A 19,417-nucleotide genomic window follows, 5' to 3' on the forward strand; every position below is an offset into this window, starting at 1 on the left:
TTCATATTAGCATTTTCTCTGTGTTTCTTGTTGCTTGCTAGAGTTAGTAGCAATGGTTGATACGTGTAACTAATGTAGCCTGGGATGTGAGACCCATTTGTCATTTGTGTAATGCTTTAAGACTGGAGTATTTTCCCATTGATATGGCTCTGTGAATTGATTATGGCTCTACTGAGCATCGAATGACTTTACAATGAGATAGCCAGAGAAGGAGTGCGTTGCTGTGCAAATTCTGAAGCCAAAGAAGTGTGTCCATCTTAAAGGCGATAAATCCATAATTTAAGAATTATTCTGAAGGCATGACAGGGACTCAAATATTCTTTGTTATGGTGAGTAGCTCAAGTAATTGTGTTTTACAGGATGTATTAAATTCATATCGGACACATTGTTATACATGTCATCATCATACATGTATGTAATATAATTAAGTCATACATAATAAGTAAATGCAGGCATTTAGTGTTTCTAAGTGTTCTGTTTCTAGCAGTGTTAATATCACTTTAATAGATGTTGCCAAATTCCAATTTTTTTGGGGGGGAGCCTTGTAACTGAATTTTATGTTTTTGCTTCCCTGCAGGAAGTGACACCTCCCAAAATTTCAGATCAGCCTGTATACTTGAAGGCTCATTCCCGTTCTGGATATGGAATGCCTCCTCGTCGGTCAGTGTCCCCATCTCCAAGACAAACTGCACCAGCAGATGATTCTGACTCACTGAAGGTAAAGAATCTAAACAAGATGGATGTCCCTTCATCTCCACAGTGCTTCACTTCTCATTCCTGCAATGTGACTTCCAAGTTTGGAGGTGATATAAGTAAAATATTAACATCTTTGTTACAGTATACACTTCCTCTTTTCTTAAACATAATGGGAAGTCAGTAGCATTGTATGTTTATATTGGAAGGTGGTGTTAAATTAAGGAGAAGAAACGATTCAGTCATGATAGTGTACCACCATTAGTTAGTAGTACGTCATGATGTGTCATATGTGAATATCTGTGGTTTAGCAGGATTTTAGGGGCCTAGTTAGAGATGGAATCAACTGAGTGGTGCTGCACCAATGCATTTGTATTTCCCTGATGCAGGTGACCCTGGTTCAGGAACAGACCCAGGATGCTAAGTGATGGTTAAAGTGAGGATAAATTGTGTCTGGCAATGATTCTAGTTCATCAGTAGTAGAGAGTATGAAATGACAGGTATGTAGTTGACTCCACAACACCACTAAATGTTGGGTATGTGCTGTCATCATTCAGTACCTCAACAGGGCAGCAACCTTGATGCCTTATGAATGATGCATTCTTCCATAAGGAAGCCAAATGTCCTGGGACATGTGAGTGCGTACCTTCAGTATCCATCTGTCACAAAGGATGCTGCTGGTGGCCCCGGGGGAGGGGGGGTAGGACTCAGACCTCAGGTAAGGTCATATTGCTTCCATTGTGGGAGGGCAGTTACTAACAGGCTTCTAACAGAAGAATATTTAAGGAAAGCAGAAAAAGTTGTGACCAAGAAGGTGCACTGAAGATATTTCATGCATATAATTTATCAAGCTACCAATTACACTTATCCTGAGCAGGCTCTGTAGTCATGAAGCTCAGTAGTAGTCCTGAAAACTGGTTCTGACTTTATTACTATTATGGGATATTTTCAGCCGCATGGCTCTAATTGTAATTTACATTGTTTGTATCCATCCATCTGTCCTCAACCCCTTTTCCAATTTTTGCACATGGGGTTGGGGTGTCACTTCAATGGTGACATTCTTTGTGTGATACTTCAGAAATTAAATGTACTCTGAAAACCAAAGAACTGTGATCATTCATACAGTTGAATGACAGGTAATGGCTGAGCAGTGTAAGGGAAAGCAACAAAAAATAGAGTGAACCCAACAGTACTCGGCCCAGAGTAACAGACAGGTGTACCAGGCCGATGTAAAGTGCATGTGTCCTGCACTGCAAGCACAAAAACTCTTTATTAGACCAAATATGCGTAATGGACTTAGGCTGAGAAACGTAGTCTTTTTATCTCACTTCACAAGGTTGTTTTCAAGATCTGTGTTGTTTTTATTATCTGTCTAGTTCAGAATCCAAAGCAATGAGTTGTTTATTTTGCATTATTACACTCTATTTGCTAAACCTGTATGAGAGATCTTCTGTGCAGGCAACTATTTTCTGTAGCCATTTTTCAGAAATGCACCCATCATCAAGTTTACTGCTAACTTTTATTAATTTTATTTTAATTTATTTGTTTGGAAACTGATAGCTTCAATTCACAGTATACATTTCCTGAAAATGTAATAAATTGCCGTCTTTATAAACCAAAAAGACATAATTGTGTATGGAAGATATACAGGTGTTAAAGTTGCTGCACAACATGGCATTGCACATCAGTTGAATCAGCAGGTGAACAGAGTGGCAGGACCTTTCGTACCAGATGTAACAGGAACAGATGAGCAGGGCGGAGAGTCCATGGGGAAATGCACACCAGCACTATCATAGACAAGGGGGAAGTGTATGCAGTACATTGCAGCAGTGACAAAGAGGCAGTCATGTGGTCCACAACAAAGGGCCATGACACAGTCAGCACAGAATAAAATGAAGGGCCATGACAGAGTCAGTACAGAATAAAATGAAGGGCCGTGACACAACCAGCACAGATTAAAATGAAGGATCGTGACACAGTCAGCACAGAATAAAATGAAGGACCGTGACACAGTCAGCACAGAATAAAATGAAGGGCTGTGACACAGTAAGCACAGAATAAAATGATGCATGCAATGTCACACCCAGGATATGGAGGGAAATACATGGACTCATCACATTGTGCGTCAGACCTCGCCATATCCATACAGCTTAAAGGGTGGGCAGGGCATAGTCATTATCATTTTCAGAGTTTGGGAGGGGGATACAGTGACACAATGAAGGATGGTGAACAGAGGTAATGCTTATTGTGTAAAGTTGTGGGGTGTCAAGGATCACATCCTTCACTGGACCAAATTGTCACAATATGACCATTGGCAGTGCCCACTGTGTTGGCTTGTAGCGTGAAGAGTAGATGTACTCCATGGCAGGGAAGATCTGCATGCACCTTGACGAGGCACACTGTATATGTTGATCCTGTGATGGGTGTACAGCCTCCTCCCCTTTATGTACTGTAGCCATGGCCACAGCCTCACTCCTTTATGCCACTGATTATTAGCTGCAGATACTGCTATGAACAGCCTCCCCCACCAACTTACATACTAAAGACATGTCTCAGCATATGACCGTGGTACTCTGTATCCCTTGTAGTATGTCCTGCCCAAGGTTTCTCATTTATGCAGTTTGCCCCCTAACAGACACAGACAGATAGATGTTATAGTGTCCTGCCAATGTCATATATTCCTAGTTAACACATACAGCATGGCATAAAGTAGGTAATTCTTCTGGAAGGACTTCTGAAGCAACATTTTCGACAGAATCAGAATCTTCAGGTTGAAAAGAAAGTCTGAAGCACTACATTCTCCCTCCAATCTGTGCTCTTCTGACTGAAAATCGGAATCAGAAAGTGAGGGAACTCTTTCTTTTCTGCCCAGAAGAGGTATTTGGAAGAGAAAAAGCAGAAATTAGCTGTCTAGCAAAACTTCCCTGGCCACAGAAATGAAAACAGGACAAGCCAAGTTTTTACCTTTTTGTTCTCATTTCCTGGGAAACTCCCTGGAAAAAGAACAGCCAGTAACAGACATACTAATCCAGGGCTCAGGCGCCCTTTCCCAGCTATGTGAAACACTTTCAACTGCCCCTCCCCCCCCCAAGGCCAACAATAGTAGTTCTTCCTTGCCTGCAGAAGGCATGCCTAGAGGGTCAGAGGACATGTACCAGAGGTACTGAGGGAAAAAGATGAGTGGTCTGAGGAACCAGTTCTGGCCACAGCATGGTCAGCCATCAGCAGCTGAGGCAGTACTGGATCTGGCCTGACACCCAAATTCTCTGTGATTACTTTCTTTATGTAGACAGGAGAAGGACAAACCTTAGAAACTAGTAACTGTTCCATGGATTCATCCAAGAAGGTAGCACTGAAGATAGCTAGCAGAGCCCAACGAGACAGCAAACCTTTAAATAGTCAAATGGTGGTTCTGAGGTAAGAAAACCACTGGCAATCCCAAAACCATAATCTTCTTCCCCAAACACATACAGCCTACATAAATTTCTAGGAAATAATGTCAAAAAGTAGATATTTTACAGTTTGTTCACACAAGCATTCACACAATTAGTCTCCTCTGAGCAAGTAGTGACAGTCCAAAGCAAAAGTTTCCTAGCAAAACTAGCAAATGTTACTGAAAAAAACAGTGTTACCTCAGAAAATAATTTTGTGTAAGGTTTTCCTTAACAAAGGGCTTATCTGCCAAGCCTTGAATGATCACTAGCTGACCAACAGTTCCTTGAAGCCCACCAAAGGAGTGTACTTCAGTGATAAAAAAGCTCTGAAGGTTTTGACACTGTAATTGTCTTTATAACTAAAGCTCTTCTCATGCTCCTGGCACAGAGAGTAAAGGGCATCCTTAAGCTTTGAAAAGCTGACCAGTGGAAGAAGGTATGACCCAAATAGTTTAGGCTTCTGCAACACTGATGTATTAGAACATCTACTGTTATTAGTTTGATTACACAACAGTGTTTTCATGTCATAGTAGGCTCAGCTGTTTATGGTTTTAATTTAGCTTATTTTATGATAGGTGAGGGAAACTGTACCTCCATAGAAAAGAGGATACCAAAATTATTTTGGTAATTCTGTCCAAGAAAAACAAACTTGTTATAAGTAGGCATTTGTATTGCTTTGCTTTGGAGTTAAGAAGTTTAAATCTTGCTTGCACCCTCATTGTTTCAGGCCAGTATTAGCATGCTTCTTTAACTGCTGCAATATTTCTCCCCAGAGTATTTCTCTGCCTTCTAGTGTATTTTCCCTTTTTGCATTAGAGTATTTAAAGTACAAAAACAAAGGACTAATGCAGTCATGCTGTTTCTTTTCTTGTGATGTCTGCCATAGTTTTTCGAGGGACAAATACAGATATAGGTAAGTACTAGGCAATCAGTCTGCAGACCATTACAAGCCTAGCCAGTAACCCATATTTAAAAGTTACCTCCAGCTTCAAAGTGGGCAGTTTAGATCAGGGAAGAATTTGGGGCTACCCATCTTATTATCTAGGTTTATCACAAAGGCAGTGAGGGTGCTACTACTCTTGACATGTAGTGGAAGTTTATTCTAGAGGTGAAAGGTACATTGGGATGTGAACCTGTCATGCCACTGTGTCTTGTTTTATCTGCCAATTAAGGTTTATTTACTTTAACCAGGTATTTGAGGAACCATTTTTATGTGAAGGAACAGGAGGTCAAAAAGGGTTGGATAATTCATGGCACAGAAGGCTAAATCCAGATTCCTCATGAAGGAGTTTATAAGAAAGTGAGTACAGAGGACTGTCAGTCTGTCATGATAACTATGTTTTTTTGTGGCCACTGATATTTTTAGTTAGGAATCTCTGAGGTCTCTCAAGTTGAATGATGTTTAGACAAAAAAAAATAACAAAAGGGGCAGTATATTGAAAACCCCAAAACATTTTTTTTTTGGGGGGTATTATATTCAGTAATGGTTCCAATGAAATATGAGTAAAGGGGAATTAAGACTTATCTGGTTCAAATGGATATACTTTTGGAAATTAAATGAGCTTTATAGAAGGCTTTCCTACCTACTGTAGAGACATGATGATCAACAGCTAAGAAATTACTGACAAGAGTGTCTAGATCTCTTGCAACAGTGTCTGATTGGAGGAGTGTGTCACCTGTATGGTATGGAAAAATGTTTTAGCAAAATTAGCTTTGGTACATTTTTTACATTTAATTTGAGTCTACTGTGAACATGGTGTAACCCATGCTGGAATAACTGATTGAATAACAACACCAAGTTTATAGTCATCAGCAAACCTAGACAACCATTGGCCTGCAGTAGTTTGAAGGTATGGAAATAGATGCCAAATAGGAGAGGGCCCACCACTGGGCCCTGTGGTACACCAGTTGTAGCCTTTTTGCTTGGAGAAGTGGCATCATGCTGTTTCTTGTGTGTGTGTGTGTGTGTGTGTGTGTGTGTGTGTGTGTGTGTGTGTGTGTGTGTGTGTGTGTGTGGTCTCAGTTTTCTTCTTCTACCAGTGGTGGCAGTTGATTTGGGACAGGATGTTTTGTTTGTTTGTTTCTACCACATTTACTCTCCAAAACATTCTGATGGTGATGGGGAATAAGACGTTACTTTTCATCAGAATTTCCATCTCTCTCTGTTTATTAAGCTAATGTTAAGGAGTTTATGAGACAGGATTTTACTTGAAAAACATTTTTGTCCAGTTACCCTTGGCAGAGGCTGCTGCTTAACCAAGTTTAAATGTTGGATGTTTCATCTTTTGCAGATTTTGTGTGTTCTTTTAATGACTGTATTTGTTTACATAGATATTTGTATGCCTGGTTTCTGTTGAAGTCTTCTTTTAAAAACATATTAAGAAGCATTCACACTAGTTGCTAATATCCAGGCATCCCCTACTTATATCTGCTGAAAATGGTAATTCTTATGGATGTGTATTTCTCGACTCTTGATTGAGATAGACTGATTAGAGTAATGTCACTTTCTAATGTTGAAATGAAGGGACTGTGTACACTTTGGCTGCTGTTTACAATTGATAGTTTTCATATTAAATTGATTTATGCTTTGTGACATGGTTCATGCCTTTTTTCACATTCTTAGTTTCATAGAGTCACACAGGGCTTTTGATCAAATAGATATTGGTAGCCTAGCCTCAAGAGCCCCATTTTGTCAGTACCCTTTAATACAAAGTAACTACTACATAATTTCACCCTCTTTCAGTGAAGGTTTGAGGGGCTAGACCAGGGGTGACTTTAGTTTCCAATCCATCATTCAGGTTGCATTTGTAAAGGTCTAGAAACTACTTTGTTTTACATTTAAGCGAAATTTGAGGTGCTGTTTGTTGTTTTGTTTTATGGCTGTGTAGGTCACAGGAGGACGTGACTGGATCCTTTGAGGCTTTGTAGGCAAAGCAAAGGTGACCCCTCAAAAATCTGTAAGAAACTGAGAAAAGAGAAACTGCTTTAAGGTGGTCCATGGAGCACATGGAAAACACGCCCTTCATTTTCTTTGTGAGGAAATGCTGCAGTTGTTTGAGTTGAGTGACAGACAAGTACACATGAAAAGGAACATTATGTTCTGTTATTGTTCTGATAAGAGAGGAGTAACTTCCCTTGAGTAGAAGCTGTACCACTGATGGTAATCAGTCTGGCTAGATAAAAGAATTTCTTAATGACAACAGATACAGGCTTGTCAAAGGATAGTTCATTGTCAAGGAAAGTGCCCACATCTGTAACAACTGTGTCAGTTTTCAAAGAGATATTATCTCTTGTTTGGTGCATGGGTGTCCATGTTTGCCAAAGAACTTAACACTATATTTCTTGGCATTTAGCTTAAAGCTGGGGTCCTGGAACTATTAATTTGTAAGTATTCGGTCTTCTTGGAGAATCTGGGATGCAGCAGGAGAGTTTATGATAGCTACAAGTTTGAAATCATAACATTGGTCTTGACATCAGTGAAGCAAATACTGAAGAGAGAATTTCCCGAAGGACTGATCCCTGAAGGCCACCAATAGAAACAACTTCTTTTAGTTGACAGCATTAATAAGCTGGGTTCTGTCAGTAAGGCATTTTACTATCCAGTGGGTTACAGTAGTGTTTACATTTAATTTTATTAGCTTGTTGATAATGCCAGAATATAGGATGGTGTCCGAGGCCTTCACCAGGTCAAGAATAGCAGTATGTACAATGTTGCCTTTATTCAGTGCATCATTGCTTATGGTCTACCTTTAACAACGCCAAACTAGTTTTTGGCCAAGGGACTATAGACTTGTGACATCTTTGTTAATAAGTTATATAATGATGTGCTGTAATGTCTTATGAATAAAGCCCTTTTAGACTTATATTTATTGTTGTCAGGATTGGTAAAGGGTCCCTTCTTGTGGAGTGGGGTGACTACAGCAGTTCTGTATACCTCAGGCAGAAATCAAGTGAACAGGCTGAAATCAAATATGTTTAGAAGTGAATGTATAAGGCAGTGTTTGCTGCTAACAAGAATGCAGTCTAGTGCATATTGACTTGATCCACAGATCTGCTGGTTTTGGCCTAGGACAGTTCCATCAGGACTTGCTCCCTTGTGATCTGAAGGGGAGTATGTGGGCATGTTAATATGCAGTGGAAAGTTAGGGTGATATGGGGGAAGATAAAACCGTGTGAAGTTAGAGCTAAATTTGTCATCTGAAATGCTGGCTGTGCCTTCTGTGGCTATATTATTGTTGTTATGTATTAGCTCAGTGTAGTGCTGGGTATTGCTTCTAAGGTTACATAGTTGATTATGGCTTTGAGTTTGTTCTTAATATAGGTGGCAACTCTCAGTTCAAACATATTTTTAGAAGATTTGATTTTGCTTCCAAGTTCTTTTTCATCTTTTTGAGTTCATTTTTAGTTGTCAATGTTTTCTTTATTTTTATGGACATTAAGTTTCGTCCTTTTATTGTATTTGCTTAGATTAGGATTCCACTGTAGGATTTCATCCCTGATGGGGATTTTTGCCTCCTTGCAAGCATTTAGGTGAGTATAGAAACTGTCTGTGAATGCAGCAGTATGTGCATCAGGATCATAGAGAGGAAGGTATACTTAAGTTTCATCAGGTCATCAGCTAGCTGTAATAGATTTGCCCTCGAGTAATCTGTAGGGACAAAAGAGTTTTGATGGTAGATCTTAGTGAATATTACTGAGTGGCGGTCCATTTTGAACAATGATGGTGCCAATGTGGGTGTAGAGCATAGTGCGATTATGTTAGCGTGAATCCAGTGTTTTTGAGCAACTAGCTGGGAGGTGAATTAGTTGATCTAAGGAGGTGTAATCATTTGTGGTACTGCTGGTTCCCCAATTGTTGCATGATGTTCAATGAGAAGGGAATCCAGTTTGTTCAGATATTCTTCACGGGCTGCGGTTGACATTGAAGGCTTTAGGTTGTTGGCTATGCTATAGTATGGATTTTTACTCAGCAAGGCCTTACTATGTCTAGGCAAATTCCAATTTTGTATCATAGCTCAAAAAAATCATTTCCCTAGTTACTGCAGTTTGTTCGCTCAGCATCTCCAACAGTACAGACTGCAGGGAATCTTGAAAGTCCACCAACTCATTACAACTTTGATTTTGTTTGACTTTTGTTGATCATTTGAAGACACTTACCTTTTCCAAAAAAGCACTATATAGGTGGAAATGTTGATCAATATACAAAAGCCATGAGCAGAGAGGTGCAGGCCATCCTTGCAAAGCAGGTGGGGCTGTTCATCATCTTGTTCCAGGCTGATATATATTGAACCCCCCTTAAAATAACACCAGTAACAAAGCTAATAGTTAAAGTTAATTATATTTTTTGCATCATTGCATCGTCTGTTATAATAGGACGCTGCTCAAGACTAGCTTGTTATCAGTCTCAATCGCATATTCTTAGAGCTCTGTCATGTCCCTCTCAGTATGGTCTAAGGAGGTGTGTCCCATGTCATTCTCTCCCACTTGAACAATGACCAGTTTTATGTGCACCTTAGGTGAAAGGACTGGAGGGCCATAGTGACATGGTGGATCCTGGAACCTGAGTGACATTTTACCGTCACACTCTGCTCATCTTGGTGAGTGGAACATTCGTGTGTCTGACTAGGTGACTAGGTCATTACTAAATGTGTCAACATGACTTAGTTGCCTTTCCAGCTGGCTGACCCCCTTTCTCTTCTACTTTTTATTTCTATAGATTGTTTGCTTTTAAGCTTGTTATTGTGTATACTGTTTACCCAGCCAACATCTTGAAGGCCTTTGAAGCTTAGGTGTGGATTTCTTAGGTACCTCCGCATGGTTGTGTGAGGTGAGTGTCAGTACTGACAATGTGGTGGCTACTTTCATTATGTTTTGATGAGAGTCTGGCCTCCAGCATTAGTAAATGTTTGTACCTGTCACTTATAGATGTCCTTTCATATCACTGTTGCAGTTCTTTACAATAGGGATCCCCTGCCAGTGTACCAAAGCCTTTAGGTTGTAATAGGTACACCGTATGTCACACGTATGCTCCCTATGCACGGTATAGGGAATAAAGGTAACGTACAGATATGCCATCAGTCCGAATGCCATCTTCAGTCATCAGTCTGAATGCTCTTTCACCTGCTGTTTACCAAGCCATTTTTCAGATACTTGGCCCATTGGGGTTTTTTGTTATCTCCTTTTTATTGTTTTTTTGATTTCATATCATCCAGAAAAGGGAAATGCCAGTAAGGGGGAGAGATTCCCTATAGATCATCATGAGCATTGTTTTGCTTAGGTGTTCCTCACGATCATACATCTTCTACCATTGGTCAGGCGTTTGCTCTGAAAACCTTGTGTAGTCATCTCTCTTCTTTGGCAGTTTATTTAGAAAACCAGCATCTTTAATTCGATATGGCAGAATCTTCCTGTTGTAAGGGTCAGCCATCCATGAAGAAGACCAAGAAAGCTCGGTCGGATTCCTTTGCTGTACCGCCTCCACCAGACGTCTGTCTTGAGGTTAGTGAAAGCCTGGAGAACTGCTCGATTTTTCATCCGGCTTCCTCTGTTGCGACCACTTTGGAGGCCAGCATGGATCCAGCTTCTTGCATGTTTATGGGGGCCTTACAGACATCCACTTCAGATGATCGGGGTAACAGTGTCTGATTATTTCTGAAGGGCCTAGAGGTGTTCCTCAAATCTTTGTGAGAGAAGAGATATCTGCTACTCTTATAGAGTGCTGGCAGGGGCCAGAGCCAACTAAGATCTTTAGGGCTGATGTCCCCTTAATGAAAAAGCAGAAGACTAAGCACCTTTCTCCTGCTTCCAAAGATCCTCACATTGAATGGTGTAATGTTCTTATGGCTTTGAAACCTTCTCAGAGGGTCTCTGTTCCTGCTCCCCCTTGGTCTTCAACCTCTGTTAAGAGGCCAGGGGTACAGGTTTCATCTGATGAGGATGTGGATTCTGATGAAGAATTCTTGATCTATTCTTCACATATTCCCTCTCACTTGGATTATGGCTCTGAAAAAGAGGACTCTATTAGTCCTGAGTCATCTTTTGAGGAGATTAATTTTGGTAAGACAATTTCCTATATGATTGAGTTTTTAAGTGGGATTGTGCTCCAGTCTCTATCCAGAAAAGGTACTGTGAATGTCTTCAAGTGGAGTCTCTGCTGTCTCTCTTGTTTTTGCTGCCCTGTTTGATGCTTTTTCCAGAGTTTCTCAGACTCCTGACTCCCTATCCCTGCTCCTTAAAAAAAAAAAAAAAGGTAGATTTTATAAGGTGCCTAACCATTGCAAATTTCTTTATAGGTGCCCCTCTGCTGACCCTTCTGTTCTGTTGCTTCTGATAAGCCGTCTAAACTGTTGCCTTCTAGAAAGTTGCTTCCCTCTGACAAGGACAATAGAACTATGGAGAGATTGGGTAAGAAAGTGTGCACTTCCACTACACTGATCCGGGCACCTATGACCAGATATTGTTTGGCTCTTCTCTCTTAGGCCTTTTAGGTAATTTCCAATCTTCCTGACTCTGAGGGGAAGGCCTCAGCTCTTTCCTTACTAGGGACGTTTTCTTGGGTTGCTCACTGATGGGCAGCTATGGTGGAGCTGATGCCTTGGCTAGGGTTACTGCCTTTGGTTTTATGTTGAGAATGTATTCCTGGCTTCAACTTCAACCTTTGTCTGATGATATTAAGGCTAAGTTGATGGATGCTTCTCTTGATAACATCTTTTTCGTGTTGCTGCTGAGCTGTTCAAGTACCTTCAGGAAAAGGGTAAGGCTTTGCAGGATTTGAAACACATTTTTGTTTCACCTGTTCCCAAGTTTAAAGAAATTATTCTAATAAACTTGCCTTTGTCCACAGACAATCTAGCCTTCCCCAAAGGTAAAAAGGGTGCTAGAAGTGCTCCTCCTGCTATGTAAAACTCCTTCAGCTCTGAAGCCTCCTTTTCCTGACAAACCAGGTGCTGCCTGACTATCCTTGCCCCTCTCTTCTCAGTCACATTCCACTCTCTCTCGTCATCCTTCCCTGTCCCTTCCTCTTTGGTTAAACATCACTCAGGATTCCTGGATTCTATTCATTATCAGCCTAGGGTATTTTATGGTCTAGAAATCTCTTCCCCACTTTTTGGGCATTCCTCAGCCTCTTCAGGAACAGCTGCCCTTTTTTCCAGAGGTGATTCACATCCGTTGTCTCAAGGAACAATTCAGGAATTTTCAGCTCCTAAAAGAAGGAAAGGATTTTACTCCAGAATGTTTTTGGTCCTCAGGAAAGAAGGCACCTGGAGACCCATTCTGGATCTCTCTCAGCTAAAGACATTTTTGAAGGTTCTTTCCTTACGGATGCTATCCTTTCAAACTTTATTTCTTCATCTTCTTCCTCAGGCTTTTCTGGTTTCCCTGGATCTCTAAGATGCCTCTCTCCATATCCCATTTCATCCCGTTTTCAGGAAATTTTTGCATTTCTCTGTTGCTTCCTTGCATTTTCAGTTCTATGCTTTGCCCTTTGGCCTCTCTACTGCCCCAAGGGTCTTCACCAAATGCCTCGCTTCTGTGATTGCTTTTTGCAGGATAAGGGGAATGCAGATCTTTCCTTACCTGGACAACCTGCTCATTCAGGCCTGTTCCCCAAAAATCTTGCTTCAGCATCTTCACCTTCCTGTTTGCCTCCTGCAATGCCTAGGGTTTACAGTTTATTTCCAAACATCTTTCCTGAATCCTTCTCAGGATCATGTTCTTAGTTGCAGGCTTCAGACGGTTCCAGTGCTGGCGTCTCTGCCTCCCACAAAGGTTTTAGCTCTGATTACATTCAATCCCTTTTTCCTCTGGACTCCGTTACAGCCAGAGAGTTTCTAAGAGCTCTAGGCTACATGGCTTCCACCATTCCTATGCTTCCTCTGGGCAAGATTCATATGAGAAAGCTCCAGTGGTTCCTGAAGTCAACATTCTCATCCTTTGGATTTTCCAGTTCCCCTTCTCCCATGTCTCAAGCTGGAACTTCAGTGGTAGATTCATCAACTGTCCATCCATCCAGGGCTTACTTTTCAACCTCCTGTACCCTCTCAGGAACTCTTTACAGATGCCTCAGACATGGGATGGGGGGCCTTCGTCAGTCTTCTGAAAGTGCCGAACCTTTGGTCTCTGACAAAAGAAGGACCACATCAATATCAAAGAGATGAGAGCCTTTCTCCTGGCCCTTCAGGCTTTTCACTCTCTCTTCCTTCCAGGGCCCCTCAGAGTCTTCACGGACAATGTGGTACATCAACAAGCAAGGGGGGACAAGATCTTATCTTCTGTGCAGATGGCTCTTCAGGTTTGGGATCTGTTTGTCCGGTATAAAGTGACCCTTCAGGAAGTTTACATTCCTTCAGCTCAGAACATTGTGGCAGATTCTCTGAGCAGATCCATAACACAGTCTCACGAGTGGATGCTTCACAGAGATGTGTTTCTGGATATTGTCTACCAGTGGGGTACTCCTTATGTAAATCTTTTTGCCTCCCCTCTGAATAGTCAATTTCCTCTCTTTTGCACCTGAGTCCCAAGTCCCCCGGCTTGAAAGGTGGACACCCTTTCTGTTTCTTGGAAGGGGATATTTCTTTATTCCTTCCCTCCCCTTCCACTCATACCGAAGGTCCTATTCAAGGTAGAAGATGATGCTCCCCAAATCTTGTTGTTGACTCCCTTTTGGCCTAAACAGCATTGGTTCTCTCTTCTTCTGCACTTGGCCAAGAGCAATCATCACAAGCTACCTCAAGACAAGGGGTCTTTCATCCATCCCAACCTGGCCACTGTTCAACTAACATTGCGAGTGATAGGGTTTTGATCCCTTTTAGACACGTTTTTTCTGAGGTTGTATTTCAGGGTCCTGCAGAAGGCAGGGAAACCCACTACCGGAAAATGTTATTTTTCCAACTGGAGGAGAATTTTTCTGTGGTGTCTTTCACGTAACTTGGATCCACTTACTGTGGGAAGTCCCTTTGGTTCTCTCTCAGTTGCGTGAACTGCTCAGTGCTGGGTTGGCGTACTGTTCTGTTAAAGCCCACCTGTCAGCTATTTCTGCTTGTCTGCCTTTGACCCCCCCCCCCCCCTTTGGCTTCCAGATTTGAGGTCAAAACATTTCTTAAAGGTGTCTTTCATATCAGTTCTCCCAGAAAGCCTATTCCTCCTTCCTGGGATCTAAATTTTGTTTTGGAAAAACTGACTCAGGCTCCTTTTGATCTTCATCTTCTTTACAGCATTGTTCTTGGAAGATGAATGTCTGAGCTGCAGGCCCTTATGGCTGTTCTTCCTTTTATGGTTTTTCATAAGGAAAGAGTGTCCCTTTGTACTAATCCTTCTTTTATGCCCAAGGTGGGTTTAATGAGGTGTCTCTTAATCAGTCTTCTTCTTTTGCCCACTTTTTTCCTTCTCCACAATCTGCTAGTGAGAAGGTTCTTCATACCTTGGATTTACATAGACAACTCAGATATTATTTGGATAAAAGAAAAGCCATTCGTAAGTCTGAGCAGCTTTTTATTTCCTTTTATCCTAGATCTTTAGGTTTGGCTGTTTCCAAGCAAACTATTTATCCTGGATCTCTAAAGCCATTTCCTTTTGTAAAATCTTACCATAACAGTAGATGTCCTTCTGTTCAGTGTTGCAATATTTGCTCTCTCCCTCCTCCCCTGTTCCTTTTCTCCTTCTGGATTTACTTGTTACCTCTTTATGTCCTTAGACTGTCATTCTTACTGTGGCGTTTTAGGTCTGAGGATGGTTCTGAGGATGGTATATCTGTAAGTCACCTTTATGCCCAACGCTGTGTGCAGGGAGCATACATGTGACATACGGCATACTTATTACATCTTAAAGGCTTTGGTATACTGGCCGGATGTTGGGCTACCCTTGGTAGGGAATCTCTATTGCAAAGAATACTGGAACAGTGTAGTGAAGGACATCTGCTGTTATGATAAGATTTTACACAACTACTCTCTTCATCCAGTGGAAGAAGCAAGTGACTGTCCATAAGCATAAAGCAGTTGTTACACTGCCTCAGGGTGCCTAAAGTTAAGAAGATGGCTACAGATGATGTGGGGAAATGGTAACTTCATGGCTAATAGTATCTGGTTTGCAAGGATTGCACTGAAGAAATGTATTGCAGAGAAGAAGTTTTTATGTTTGGAGGGGAGATGAGGTGTGCTAGTTAAGTAAGGCAGTACACTTGATATAATGTACAAAACATGAAGTACAGGTAAAGTCACAAAACACAAGATCTGAAGTTGTTGTCTTCATTTGCTTTTCAACCTGTGGGTATTCGGATCTGACTTGGCTGCATTTCCAACATCTGATCTGAGCTCCAAGCTCCTTCCCTACCCATAATGCCCCTGTCTCCCTCCTCCCTTCAGATCTCGTTTGCCGTGCTAGCATAAGCATCCTGATCCACTGTTCTAAGCTTCTATTGTGGTAAGCGACTGAGTTTTTTTGATATTTATACTTACTGTTACTTAATTTTCTCTTCTACCCTCCCCCCCTCGCACTTTTGCGTCAGTACAAAAAAAAAAAAAAACTTTTTTCTGTCTTTCTATCAGGAGCGTGTGTGTGTGTTTCTGATTGGACCTCTCTGCTTCAGTTATGTCTGAGACCCCGAAACCAGGGTTCCGTAAGTGCACGGAGTGTGGCCATAAGCTTCTCCCCAGCTGATGGCCACACACTGTGCATTGTGTGCTTAGGAGCTGCCCATTTAGAGTCCTCCTCTTCCATCTGCACTGGTTCAATCCCCATGCATTGATAGACAGGAAGAACAAGCTAATTTTAAAAGGCCTTCTTCCCCCTCCTACCACCACGACCATGCCTCCTCAACCCAGGATTCTACTTCTGTCTCCTCCCTGGCCTCTGGGATTCACCCTCCTGCCAAGAGGTCTGGGAACAGGGACAAACACAAGGACAAGCCGAGGAAGTGGTCCCCTGATCACTTTTCCTCTGCTTGACTCCGAGACCGTAGTGTCCCCAGCTCCATTCCTTCATTTCTCCCCAGAGCCAGAGGAGCTTCAGACTCGTTCGTCAGTTCCGGCTTCACCTTACCGCCACTCTAGGCTGGTATTGGTGGCCTCTTCATCCCGATCCAACTGCAGCCTTACTGAAGCGGAGGTGGACAGGATGATGCGGAGACTTATCAGCACCCAGATACAAATGGGAGTCTTGCCTGCCCCCTCTCCCTCTGGAGTGGGGGGCATGCAGTCCGTGTTCCTACCAATGACTCCTTCTCTGATCTGACCCCCTGTTTCGGAGCTCTTGGTTCAGAGGACCCTTGGCGTCGAGGGGTCGATGCCGACAGTACCTTGTATCTCGATGCCGGCCATTACCTTGAGTAGGATGGATCCGATGAGCTCTGGTCCGTCCAGCTCTTGAGCTGTAGCCATGGTTCTGGATCCGAGGGGATGATCTGTTCCAAGTTTCTCAGAGCAGAACCTTCATCGTGGAATCTCAGCTCCTGGAGGTTTGGCTGTGGCTCCCCCTTGATCCAAAGGGGTGGGGACCCTCCTGTATCCCCTTCTCAGGCAGTCCGTTCCCCCTCTACCTTCGACATGGTGGAGAGGGTTCTCTCAACAATCTCTTCTTCAGAATCCGTCCTGGCTCCCTCTGTTCTGGTGCAGATCCGGCCATTCTGTTACCTCAGGGACAGCGTGCTGCCTCTTTGCCCCAGGGAGCTCCTGCATTGGAGCAGCGAGATTTTAAGTCCTCCCTCAAAAGCATACATGCAAAAGGAGACACTTGGACTCCCCTCCGGAGTCCCTCACTGAGGACACCAATTTAGAGGAAGAGGAAGGCCCCCCCATTGCCCCCTGAGGATGTCTCTTTTGGAGACATAATGGAAATCTTTCAGCAGCGAGGGGGGTGGTCTGCCCAGAAACCTAACCCAGATGAATTGGTGTTCCTGGAGGCATTTGGCACAGGACCCTCTACTTCCTGGATGTCCCCTGCTGCAGATCCACTGATGGACCTAATTACATTTTGGGTGTGGAAGGAGCCAGACATGGTGGAGCCAGTCCCCAAACGCCTAGACAAGCTACTCAGTGTGCCATCTGATAGGAATCAACAGCCATTAAGAAGGAATTCGCACAGGAGAGCTCCATGGTTCATCCACCGGATCGTGTGTCCAGAGCGATGGACCATTTTGGGAAGCGGGTGTATGCTTCAGCGATGTTTTTGGTGCATGCGCTGAACTACTTAGAACACGTGATTAGACTCCAACAAGACCTGGTTAAGGAGATCGCGGAGTCTAACCTTGGGTCCATGTCGGTGGAGGACAAGAAAGTTTTCTTCTCTTGAATGGCCATCCTCAAGTCTATTGCTAACAGCTCTATGCATCTCCTCTCTCATGCTACTGAGGGTGCCGCTACAGCTGCCAGAACAGGTGTTACCATCAGAATGTCTGGTGTCTGTGTCTGGCTCCGGCTTTGTACTAATGGCGGTTCCACCCTGTTTAGAAAGTCGGAACATGATACTCTAGTCCAGAGTGAGAATGACGGGAAGATTCTGTCTGCCGTCAGGATCCGATTATCTGCCCCTCAGTGAACCTTTTCAAGGAATCAGTGGGGGGCCAAGAAGATGTGGTTCTGGAAATCTCAAAGTTACTCTCAGGACTCATCTTCCCCCAGAGACAGAGGGGGATTCGATAGATGCTGCCCCAGAGGAAGTCCGTGGAATCAAGGGTCTCAAGAGCCTTTCTCAGACAGACCCATGCAGCAATCCTAAAGGTTGCCCGGCTGCTCGACTCTGGAGGAAGTCAGGGACACCTCTCACTACAACCAACAGCCTGGGAATCAGTCACGAACAGTCGTTGGGTGTTGTAAATCATATCCAGAGGCTATTTAATCCCATTAATCAACCACCTCTCCCGCCCAAACACCTCCCGGACGTTGCACGCATGCAGAGGGAGAAAGCAGCACTGGAAGTTTCAAAGATGCTAGAAAAGTGAGTCATCCCTCCCCCAGACCAGTCCAGATTAGGCATTTATTCCAGGTTCTTTTTGGTGCCTAAGAAACGGGGAACTTAAGACCCATTTTGGATCTCCCTTTCTTAAATCTGTCAGTTACCAGTACAAAATGCCGGATGGTCACTCTTTCAGTCTATCCTGCCCTTTTTGCAGGAGAATGATCGGATGTGCTCAGTCGACCTTCAGAATGCGTACTACCACATCAGGATGGACAGGTTTCTCCACTTCTGCCTGGGGACCAGTCATTACGAGTTGAGAATGCTCCCCTTTGATCTCACCACAGTCCCCAGGGTGTTCACCAGAGTGATGGCAGTGGTAGAGGCTCACCTGAAAATACAGGGATTCCTGGTCTTCCCCTACCTAGATGATTGACATTTTGCTGCCCCTTCCAGGTATCAACTCTGCCAAGCCAGGGATTCCTGCTTCACTTAGCCCACCAGTTGGGCATAACCATCCATCTCAACAAATCATTACTGGCTCCAGTTCAGGTACTAGATTTCACTGGAGCTTGATTGGACATGATTTAAACAGAGGTCTTTCTAGCCTCAGAGAGAATCCAATCTCGGAAACTATATGTCCTCTGTTTCATTCAAGCTCTGTCTCTGGTGGAGGAATTGGTTTTATGGGCATTAGGGTCCATGGAGGTCACGATCACTCTTTTGCCCATGGCCAGATTACACATGTGGATACTTCAGTGGACTCTTGCGGTTCAATAGTCCTTGCTAGGTCTTCCATTGTCTCACCCTGTTTGAGTATTTTTGGTGTGCAGGGACTCTCTTCTGTGGTAGATTTGTTCCCCAGATCTTCTTCGGGGTCTCCCCTTTCTTCTGTGTACCCCTTTGGCTACGGTGACCATGGATGCCTCCCTACTAGGGTGGGGGGCACTGCTTGGGAAGAACAGTCCAAGGCATGTGGTCTTCCTGCGAAACTCGATTGCATATCAATGTTCTGGAGATGAGGGCGGTGCTCCTAGCGTTGCAAGCTGTCCATGTCCATCTTCCCTAAGGGACAATTGCTGTCCAGACAGACAATATGTCAGTTGTCTGGTACATCATCAAGTGGGGGATAACCAGGTCTTATCCCATGTGTCACAAAGCCATGAGAGTGTGGGAGTGGGCGATCTCCACTGGCCATTTTCTGGTGGCAGTACACATTCTGGGGAGGTCCAACATTCTAGCGGACAGGCTTAGCAGGTCTGTTCTGATGCTTTATGAGTGGTCTCTGAATCCTTCAGTAGTGGTGCATATTTTTCAAAAGTGGGGTCAGCCTTGCTGCGATCTCTTCGCCTTTCCTTCCAACGCAAAGTGCAGCCAGTTTTTCGCTCTGAAACACCCCCCCC

General features: G+C 43.3%; 1 protein-coding gene across 2 annotated transcripts in view; it reads left to right on the forward strand.

Annotated features, from left to right (window-relative positions):
- ENKD1 (enkurin domain containing 1) overlaps window positions 1–19,417 on the forward strand; it is a 774,007-nt gene that overhangs the window by 494,417 nt on the left and 260,173 nt on the right. For both annotated transcript variants that reach the window (XM_044082974.1, XM_044082975.1), the window contains exon 5: window positions 578–718. In XM_044082974.1, coding sequence (XP_043938909.1) covers window positions 578–718 — 141 coding nt within the window. The remainder of the gene's footprint in view (window positions 1–577; window positions 719–19,417) is intronic.

Source organism: Protopterus annectens, chromosome 9.part0, assembly GCF_019279795.1.
Source record: "Protopterus annectens isolate FY-2018-M chromosome 9.part0, PAN1.0, whole genome shotgun sequence".
NCBI lineage: Eukaryota > Metazoa > Chordata > Ceratodontiformes > Protopteridae > Protopterus > Protopterus annectens.